At 33.4% G+C, this 10,438-nt stretch overlaps 2 protein-coding genes across 5 annotated transcripts; both read left to right on the top strand.

The window, feature by feature from the left end:
- The first annotated feature begins 1,469 nt into the window (after positions 1-1,469).
- Positions 1,470-5,272, top strand: LOC102579638 (cytochrome P450 CYP72A219-like). 4 transcript variants are annotated; one of them, XM_006348242.2, is made up of 5 exons: positions 1,470-1,876; positions 2,819-3,036; positions 3,574-3,818; positions 3,933-4,317; positions 4,518-5,272. In XM_006348242.2, exons 1-5 carry the CDS (start codon positions 1,591-1,593, stop codon positions 4,941-4,943), a joined length of 1,560 nt encoding a protein of 519 aa, XP_006348304.1. In that variant the 5' UTR covers positions 1,470-1,590; the 3' UTR covers positions 4,944-5,272. The 4 variants fall into 4 exon arrangements, with proteins under 4 accessions (XP_006348304.1, XP_015164644.1, XP_006348306.1 ...); XM_015309158.1 differs by lacking the exon at positions 1,470-1,876 and adding an exon at positions 2,491-2,641; XM_006348244.2 differs by lacking the exon at positions 1,470-1,876 and adding an exon at positions 2,491-2,682.
- Positions 5,273-5,818: 546 nt separating this feature from the next.
- On the top strand, positions 5,819-9,448 carry LOC102579312 (cytochrome P450 CYP72A219-like). Its single transcript, XM_006348241.2, has 5 exons — positions 5,819-6,119; positions 7,079-7,296; positions 7,864-8,108; positions 8,221-8,605; positions 8,740-9,448. Exons 1-5 carry the CDS (start codon positions 5,834-5,836, stop codon positions 9,163-9,165), a joined length of 1,560 nt encoding a protein of 519 aa, XP_006348303.1. The 5' UTR covers positions 5,819-5,833; the 3' UTR covers positions 9,166-9,448.
- Positions 9,449-10,438: the final 990 nt, after the last annotated feature.

Raw genomic sequence — 10,438 nt, 5'->3', positions numbered from 1 at the left:
AGGAAGGAAATGACGGGAATACCGTTGGTAGTCGAAGGGAACCACCACTTATATAGTATGAAGTATGATGATGAGACGATATGATGAAGAAAGAAATATTAATTAGCCCCACGTGTCCATTTTTGATTGGTTTACTAATATATATATATATAGTAAGTAAAAAATAATAATAAAATAGATAGAAGTAGAATAGAAAATAGAATATAATAGAAAGAAATAGAAAGTAGAAATAGAAAATATTATATAAAAGAAAGAAATATTAATTAGCCCCACGTGTCCATTTTTGATTGGTTTACTAATATATATATATATAGTAAGTAAAAAATAATAATAAAATAGATAGAAGTAGAATAGAAAATAGAATATAATAGAAAGAAATAGAAAGTAGAAATAGAAAATATTATATAAAAGAAAGAAATATTAATTAGCCCCACGTGTCCATTTTTGATTGGTTTACTAATATATATATATATAGTAAGTAAAAAATAATAATAAAATAGATAGAAGTAATAGTAAGTTGGTAGTCCAAGGGAACCACGACTTATATAGTATGACAGGAGCTCTTTTAAGTGATGAAACGACGGGAATACCCTTGGTAGTCCAAGAGAACCACCACTTATATAGTATGATATATAGTATGATGATAGATGAATATATATATAGTATAAAGTATGATGATGATATATAGTAAGTTGGTAGTCATATATAGTATGAAGTATGATGATGATATATAGTAAGTTGGTAGTCATATATAGTATGAAGTATGATGATGATATATAGTAAGTTGGTAGTCATATATAGTATGAAGTATGATGATGATATATAGTAAGTTGGTAGTCATATATAGTATGAAGTATGATGATGATATATAGTAAGTTGGTAGTCATATATAGTATGAAGTATGATGATGATATATAGTAAGTTGGTAGTCATATATAGTATGAAGTATGATGATGATATATAGTAAGTTGGTAGTCATATATAGTATGAAGTATGATGATGATATATAGTAAGTTGGTAGTCATATATAGTATGAAGTATGACCATTTTTGATTGGTTTGGTAATAGTTGATGAACCACCACTTCTATAGTATTATGATATAGAGAGAGAGAAGCAAGGCGGTGGAGAAAGGGAATATCAACTTGAGTGACCAGGTTGATTACGCAAGTGTTGATGCAGTTAGTAATTCTTGGCATTCAAGTCATTTAATATGACATAACAATTGATGTCAATAATGGGTTTAAAGTTATTTTAAAATATCCAACAATATTTACGTTTAAATTTTTTATCGTTGTTCTAGATTAATGAAAATATCTTTTCTTTTAAATTGTATGCTTCTAGATTCTAGCTACTTCTACTTTTGGATATATAATAAAATAAAATAAAATTAAAATCAGATCCACTCATGTACATTATTTTAAAATTTTCTTGCTATAATTGTACAACTTGCGTACTCGAACAGAGAACCTTAGACAATTTTGCCTTTTGTTCGTCACTCATGACGACATCGTTTTTGTAGTTCACATGAATATGCTAGGTGTTTTTAAGTGCAAGAAACTATAGTAATATTTTTTACTCAGAAAAAAAGTATGGAAAAAATTGAAATGATAGTAACAATATGTTGTTGTGCCACAGCAATTACTTTGTTTGTGTGTCTATGGAAAGTACTGAATTGGGTTTGGTTTAATCCAAAGAAGTTGGAGAAATTGTTGAGGAAACAAGGGCTAAATGGGAATTCATACAGATTATTGTATGGTGACATGAAAGATCTTAGTGGGATGATTAAGGAAGCTAATTCAAAGCCTATGAATATGTCTGATCATAATTTAGCACCAAGAATGGTGCCTTTCTTTCTTGAAACCATCAAGAAATATGGTAAGTTTTCACTCAATTTTTTTTTTCCATTTGTACGGTTGAGTCAGAAATTGAAATTTATGAGTTTTGAACTTGACATGTATCCATAGCCCTTTTTTAGTTATTGAGTAACTCATAAAGTTAGATGTCATGTAATCAGGAAATCACGAGTGGGTTCAAGTCGTAGAACCAACAACCTTATGTAGACATGTAGGATAAAAGTGTTTACAATAGACCATTGTAAACACTTTTTGTAGAAATGTTGGGTAACATTGCTTACAATAAACTCTTGTAGTCTGTTTCTTTCCACACATGTGCATAGCAGTAGCTTTAGTGGATCGGACTACCTTATACTAACTACTCCCTCCGTCCCATTTTATATGATGTACTTTGATTTGGCACAAATTTTAAGAAAAATGGAAAGACTTTTAAAACTTGTGGTCCAAAATAAATGATAGAAATTTGTGTCGTTGTAAATCATTTCATTAAGGGTAAAAAAGACATTTTATAGGCAAATTGTTACTTAAAATAGAAATGTGTCATTCTTTTTGGAACTGACTAAAAAGGAAAGTAAGTCATATAAATTGGGACAGAGGGAGTACTCATTAGTGATATAAGTAGTAGATTAAATTCATGAATTTGGTATCCATTCACAAATCCCTCATTCATTTCCACAGACGGAGTTAGGATTTGAAGTTTAAGCTTTCTGAACTTCAAGTTGTACCAATAGTTCTCTTTACTGAACTTGCTAATACAAATAAGCAGTTTAGCTAGAAGCTCCTTGGAGTATGTAGTTTGTTTCAACTTTTTTCGAATTCGATGAAATTGTAATGAGCTTGTTCTCCTGGTTTGTTTATCTTCTAAAGATCACTCTGTTCATTTCGTTCTCTTTGACTGTATAGATGTTTTGTTTCGAAATTTGTACTAGTTGTAGTTAATCATGAGACATATACATGTTTGCAGGCAAAAAAAGTTTTATATGGATGGGTCCAAGACCACAAATACTAATCATGGATCCTGAGCTTATAAAGGAAGTACTCTCGAAAAACTATGTGTATCAAAAGCCTCATGGAAATCCATTAGGCACCTTATTTGTACAAGGATTAGTAAGCTATGAGAAAGACAAATGGGCTAAACATAGAAAAATCATCAATCCCGCGTTCCATCTAGAGAAGTTAAAGGTTTGTCATTCAACTTCGTGATTGGTCAACCAGAAACTATTATGTTGGGTAATTCTTACTCTATGTGTGCTCTTGCTTCTATCCCCTTTGATTTGCCTTCCTTATCGTTCAATCTAAACTTTTATGTCATATGACTATTTTGAGTAATATGATATCTGCTGCCTGACTTGATGTAGACAATAGTGGTTCTATAGGGACGAATCTCGCTTGGATCATGATTCAATGTTCTAGATTGTTCTTCCACCAATCCATATATAATATGTTCGCTCTTGCTTCTTTATTGTTTTAAATTTGGTCTTGTATGTTCCACATATGACTATATTGAGTGATTTCTGCTACCTAGCTTAAGTTAGACAATCAGAGAATGATTTTATGATTCAAAGAAGTCGAATCTTGTTTGGATCATCATTTGTCAGGACTCTCTTTGCGTAAGTTCCTTGGCTTGGACAGAGTACTTATTTAGTCCATGTTGTTCCTAATTATGTTCAAGTGTTAGTGTTATTGACATTTTCCCTGGTTCACCATTTTCTCAAACAGCATATGCTTCCAGCTTTTTACTTGAGCTGTAGTGAGATGCTGAGCAAATGGGAAGACGTTGTTCAAGTTGAAGGCTCTCATGAGATAGATGTATGGCCTCACCTGCAGCAATTGACTTGTGATGTGATCTCTCGGACAGCTTTTGGCAGTAGTTATGAAGAAGGTAGAAAGATTTTTGAACTTCAACAGGAACAGGCTCAGCATTTTCTCGAAGTTATACGCTCAGTTTATATCCCAGGATGGAGGTAACTTAATTCTCCTAAGAGTTTGGAAAATGTAGCTATTGGAAATGCAAATTGATTAGTTCTATTTTTTTGTGAATGCATTTTGGTTTTGTGTTTCATAAAACAATTTCAAAGATTTTTGCCAACAAAGAGGAACAGAAGAATGAAGGAAATAAAAAAGGATGTTCGGTCCTCAATTAGAGGTATTATCGATAAAAGATTGAAGGCAATGGAAGCTGGGAACGCGGATAATGAGGATCTATTGGGCATATTGCTGGAATCGAATTTTAAAGAAATTGAACTGCACGGAAATAAGGACTTTGGAATGAGCATTGAAGAAGTCATTGAAGAATGCAAGCTATTCTATTTTGCTGGCGCAGAAACTACATCAGTGTGGATTCTGTGGACTCTGGTGTTGTTGAGCAGATATCCAGATTGGCAGGCACGGGCCAGAGAAGAAGTCTTGCAAGTGTTTGGGAGTCGGAAACCAGATTTTGATGGCTTAAATCATCTAAAAGTTGTAAGTATTCTTGTTGTTTGGTTCAATTTCTATGCCATGGGTACTCTCGTTGTTATTTCTACAAGCACGTGTGAATTTCTTTTGATTATCTCGTTCATGGTTGCTTAACTGATAGAGGAGCATTTCTGTTACAGGTGTGAATTTCTTTTGATTATCTCGTTCATGCTTGCTTAACTGATAGAGGAGCATTTCTGTTACAGGTAACGATGATCTTGTACGAGTCGTTAAGGCTATATTCCCCAATAACAGTACTTGCCCGACGAATTTATGAAGACATTACGCTAGGAGAAGTATCTCTACCAACTGGTGTGCTAGTCTCATTGCCAATTATCTTATTGCATCATGATAAAGATATATGGGGTGAAGATGCAAACAAGTTCAATCCAGAGAGATTTAGAGAAGGAATATCAAGTGCAACAAAGGGTCAAGTTACATATTTTCCATTTGCTTGGGGTCCAAGAATATGCATTGGACAAAATTTTGCCATGTTAGAGGCAAAGATGACTGTGTGTATGATCCTACAAAGCTTCTTTTTTGAATTGTCTCCATCCTACACACATGCTCCTCAGTCCTTGGTAACCACTCAGCCTCAGTATGGTGCTCCACTTATTTTCCACAAACTATAATTTCATATTCTGTGAAGAGTTCATTCAGACTCGATTCATGGGTGGAGTTACAATATTAAATATGGGTTCAGAAACAGTTTCTCTATTTCATAAAGATAGGGGATTATGTGGTGTACTCTCCACTCTCCCCTGACCCTCACATTGGGTATGTTGTTTTTGTTGTTCAGACAAACTCAGTAGTTTTGGTTTAAATCTTGCATTTGTTTCGGGAAATCCATTAAAAATACTATACATGGGAATCCGTGCTAGCACGAGCCTAATATATGTTGCTCTCTTAATATCAAATTATGTGATATAGTTGAAATTTGGAGAAGTACCCCTATTTTTTATATGGTTGTTAAATATTTTAAGCTGTCTACATTATTATGTTTCAATAATTTTTAAAATATTCACCGAACTATTTTTTCAATTACTAATTCTTTGTGAAAATAATAAGAAAATACTCTCTTCCAAGACACTAATCATTTTTGACTTTGTCGATTTCTTTTGCCTTTTCATAAAATAAAATAGATACATATTTTCCATACGTAGTAGATTCAAATCGAAAAATCAAATCTAAATAATTTTGATTCTCACATTAATAAACTGAAAATCAAATTGAATAAATAGAACTCGATGTCAGCCGCTAAAATTAATAAGATGAGGAAAAAAAGTGAATGATTTTGATTTACATGCGATGATTTTTTCAGTGGCAGGCTAAGTGTACGACTATTGTACATTGCTGGGATGTGTGGAGGGTGGGGATTCAATCTATGTTTTTTAGGATTATAATTACAAAAAAGTCCTCAGATATTTGCCTTTGCTCATCAATGTCTTAATTTCCCACAAACATGGTAGATATAAATATATAGTAGTAATTTATATGCACACATAAATTTAATTCAAACAAAATGGACAAAATTCAAATATTAGTAACAATATGTTGTTGTGTCATAGCAGTTGCTCTGTTTGTGTGTCTATGGAAAGTACTAAATTGGGTTTGGTTCAGACCAAAGAAGTTGGAGAAATTGTTGAGGAAACAAGGGCTAAAAGGGAATTCATACAGAATATTGTATGGTGATATGAAAGATTTTTCTGGGATGATTAAAGAAGCAAATTCAAAGCCTATGAATATTTCTAATGATGATTTATCCCCAAGATTGGTGCCTTTCTTTCTTGAAATCATCAAGAAATATGGTAAGTTTTCGAACTCTGATAACGGGTAAAGTTGTTGGCATGTGATTAGGAAGTTGTAGATTCTAGCTGTGGAAACAGTCTCTTGCAGAAATGTAGGAGCTTAGTGCAAACCCATAGCTAATATTGTAGCTCCGCAATCATCAAGTAACTTAGATAAGGAGTTTAATTATACAATCAGGTTACTTATTCTACAATTACAAGCAAATTTCCTGGTAAATATTAGTAACTGATAGAAAACTAAAAATAAAGTAGGGGTGGCAAAATCAAACGCAACCCATCCAATTCGTTTAAGTTGACCCGCTCATTCATGAAGTTAATGAGTTTTGAACTTGACATCCATAGCCCTTTTTTAGTTATTGAGCAACTCTTGAAGTTGATGTCATGTAATAAGAAAATCACGGGGTTCAAGTCGTAGAACCAACCTTATGTAGACGTGCACTTTCCGTAGAAATGTGGGTAACCTTGCTTACAATAGACTCTTGTAGTTCGTTCCTTTACACACCTGTGCATAGCAGGAGCTTTAGTGGATCGGACTACCTTATACTAACTACTAATCAGTGATATAATGATACAAGTAGTTAGATTAGATTCATTAATTTGTTATCCATTCACAAATCTCTCATTCATTTTCACACACAGAGTTAGGATTTGAAGTTCAAGCTTTTTGAACTTGAAGTTGTACCCATAGTTCTCTTTAGTTACAAGGTTTGCAATTAAATATCTATACATATTTATTGAACTTCCTAATACAAATAAGCAGTTTAGCTAGAAGCTCCTTGGTGTATGCAGTTTGTTTCAACTTTTTTTCGAATTCGATGAAATTGTAATGAGCCTGTTCTCCTGGTTTGTTTATCTTCTAAAGAACACTCTGTTCATTTCGTTCTCTTCGATTGTATAGATGTTTTATTTCGAAATTTGTACTAGTTGTAGTTAATCATGAGACATATACATGTTTGCAGGGAAAAAATGTTTTACATGGATGGGTCCAAGACCACAAATACTAATCATGGATCCTGAGCTTATAAAGGAAGTACTCTCGAAAACCTATGTTTATCAAAAGCCTCATGCAAATCCATTAGGCACATTATTTGTGCAAGGATTAGTAACCTATGAGAAAGACAAATGGGCAAAACATAGAAAAATCATCAATCCCGCGTTCCATCTAGAGAAGTTAAAGGTTTGTCATTCGACTTCGTGATTGGTCAACCAGAAACTATTATGTTGGGCAATTCATACTCTATGTGTGCTATTGCTTCTATCTCCTTTGATTTGCCTTCCTTATGTCATTTGACTATTTCGAGTAATATGATATTTGCTGCCTGACTTGATGTAGACAATAGTGGTTCTATAGGGACGGATCTCGCCTGGATCATGATTCAATGTTCTAGATTGTTCTTCCACCAATCGATAATATGTTCACTCTTGCTTCTTGTATGTTCCACATATGACTATATTGAGTGATTTCTACTACCTAGCTTGAGTTAGACAATCAGAGAATGATTTTATGGTTCAAAGAAGTCGAATCTTGTTTGGATCATCATTTGTCAGGACTCTCTTTGCGTAAGTTCCTTGGCTTGGACAGGGCATTTAGTCCATGTTGTTCTTTATGCATTCAGAGAGGACTATGTTCGGTGGAATAATTTCTTAGATATGTTTACTAGATGGTGATGGAATACGTGTTCCTTATTCTGTTCAAGTGTTAGTGTTATTGACATTTTCCCTCGTTCACTATTTTCTCGAACAGCATATGCTTCCAGCTTTTTACTTGAGCTGTAGTGAGATGCTGAGTAAATGGGAAGACGTTGTTCAAGTTGAAGGCTCTCATGAGATAGATGTATGGCCTCACCTGCAGCAATTGACTTGTGATGTGATCTCTCGGACAGCTTTTGGCAGTAGTTATGAAGAAGGTAGAAAGATTTTTGAACTTCAACAGGAACAAACTCAGCATTTTCTCGAAGTTACACGCTCAGTTTATATCCCAGGATGGAGGTAACTTAATTCTCCTAAGAATTTGGAAATGTAGCTATTGGAAATGCAAATTGATTAGTTCTATTTTTTGTGAATGCATTTTGGTTTTGTGTTTCATAAAACAATTTCAAAGATTTTTGCCAACAAAGAGGAACAGAAGAATGAAGGAAATAAAAAAGGATGTTCGGTCCTCAATTAGAGGTATTATTGATAAAAGATTGAAGGCAATGGAAGCAGGGAACGCCGATAATGAGGATCTATTGGGCATATTGCTGGAATCGAATTTTAAAGAAATTGAACTGCACGGAAACAAGGACTTTGGAATGAGTATCGAAGAAGTCATTGAAGAATGCAAGCTATTCTATTTTGCTGGTACAGAAACTACATCAGTGTGGATTCTGTGGACTCTGGTGTTGTTGAGCAGATGTCCAGATTGGCAGGCACGGGCCAGAGAGGAAGTCTTGCAAGTGCTTGGGAGTCGGAAACCAGATTTTGATGGATTAAATCATCTAAAAGTTGTAAGTATTCTTGTTGTTTGGTTCAATTTCTATGCCATGGGTACTCTCGTTGTTATTTCTACAAGCACGTGTGAATTTCTTTTGATTATCTCGTTCATGCTTGCTTAACTGATAGAGGAGCATTTCTGTTACAGGTAACAATGATCTTGTACGAGTCGTTAAGGCTATATTCCCCAATAACAGTACTTACCCGACGAATTTATGAAGACATTACGCTAGGAGAAGTATCTCTACCAACTGGTGTGCTAGTCTCATTGCCAATTATCTTATTGCATCATGATAAAGATATATGGGGTGAAGATGCAAACAAGTTCAATCCAGAGAGATTTAGAGAAGGAATATCAAGTGCAACAAAGGGTCAAGTTACATATTTTCCATTTGCTTGGGGTCCTAGAATATGCATTGGACAAAATTTTGCCATGTTAGAGGCAAAGATGACTTTGTGTATGATCCTACAAAGCTTCTCTTTTGAATTGTCTCCATCCTACACACATGCTCCTCAGTCCTTGGTAACCACTCAGCCTCAGTATGGTGCTCCACTTATTTTCCACAAACTATAATTTCATATTCTGTGAAGAGTTCATTCAGACTCTATTCATGGGTTGAGTTACAAATATTAAATATGGGTTCAGAAACAGTTTCTCTATTTCATAAAGATAGGGGATTATGTGGTGTACTCCCCACTCTCCCCTGACCCTCACATTGGGTATGTTGTTTTTGTTGTTCGGACAAACTCAGTAGTTCTGGTTTAAATCTTGCATTTATTTTTGGAAATCCATTAAATATTTTACACAGGAACCCGTGCTAGCACGATCCCAATATATGTTGCTCTCTCAATTTCAATTTATGTGACATAGTTGAAATTTGGAGAATTACCCCTATTTTATATGGTTTTTTAAATATTTTAGGTTGTCTACATTATTATGTTTCGTATTGAATAATTTTTAAAATATTCACTGAACGATTTTTTCAATTATTAATTCTTTGTGAAAATAATAAGAAAATGCTCTCTTCCAAGACACTAATCGTTTTTGACTGTCGATTTCTTTTGCCTTTTCAGAAAATAAAATAGACATATATTTTCCATACACAGTAGATTCAAATAGAAAAATCAAACCTAAATAATTTTGATTCTCACGTTAATAAATTGAAAATCAAATTGAATAAATAAAACTCGATGTCAGCCTCTAAAAATAATAGATGAAAAAAAGAGTAAATGATTTTATTGATTGATATTATGCTTTTCTATTATTTCAAGAAAGCAAGACGTTTGAACGTAGTTATGTGTTACATGCCATGATTTTTTTTACTGTTGCACATTGATGGGATGTGTCTGAGGGTGTGGAGATACAATCTATGTTTTTTAGGATTATAATTACAAAAAAGTCCTCAGATATTTTCCTTTTGCTCATCAGTATCTTAATTTCCCACAAACATGGTAGATATAAATATATAGTAGTAATTTATATGCACACATAAATTTAATTCAAACAGAATGGACAAAATTCAAATATTAGTAACAATATGTTGTTGTGTCATAGCAGTTTCTCTGTTTGTGTGTCTATGGAAAGTACTAAATTGGGTTTGGTTCAGACCAAAGAAGTTGGAGAAATTGTTGAGGAAACGCCAATTTCTTAATAATTCAGTATTTTAGACGAAGAAAAGTTCATATGACTTGTAATAGCGCTAATTGAAGTTTGAATTAGTTTACTTTTTATTATTTATTTAATAGCTAGTTTTATGAGATAAATATTTTCATTAATGCAAATAGGTATTTGTATTTAAATTAAAGTATTATATATGTCAGAAATGTATTATCAAGTTAACGAGATC

Source organism: Solanum tuberosum, unplaced genomic scaffold (assembly GCF_000226075.1).
Source record: "Solanum tuberosum cultivar DM 1-3 516 R44 unplaced genomic scaffold, SolTub_3.0 scf00096, whole genome shotgun sequence".
NCBI classification, from domain to species: Eukaryota; Viridiplantae; Streptophyta; class Magnoliopsida; order Solanales; family Solanaceae; genus Solanum; species Solanum tuberosum.
Note: the sequence above shows the minus strand (reverse complement) of the source record. Positions and strands in the feature narration are given on the sequence as shown.

Bases quoted from the DNA above. Each gene is read 5' to 3' on its own strand.
- LOC102579638 (XM_006348242.2), top strand. From the start codon at position 1,591: ATGGAAAAAATTGAAATGATAGTAACAATATGTTGTTGTGCCACAGCA. The intron at 3,819-3,932 runs GTAACTTAATTC...ACAATTTCAAAG, and splicing joins GTTTATATCCCAGGATGGAG to ATTTTTGCCAACAAAGAGGA. The intron at 4,318-4,517 runs GTAAGTATTCTT...TTTCTGTTACAG, and splicing joins GCTTAAATCATCTAAAAGTT to GTAACGATGATCTTGTACGA.
- LOC102579312 (XM_006348241.2), top strand. From the start codon at position 5,834: ATGGACAAAATTCAAATATTAGTAACAATATGTTGTTGTGTCATAGCA. The intron at 6,120-7,078 runs GTAAGTTTTCGA...ACATGTTTGCAG, and splicing joins TGAAATCATCAAGAAATATG to GGAAAAAATGTTTTACATGG. The intron at 8,606-8,739 runs GTAAGTATTCTT...TTTCTGTTACAG, and splicing joins GATTAAATCATCTAAAAGTT to GTAACAATGATCTTGTACGA.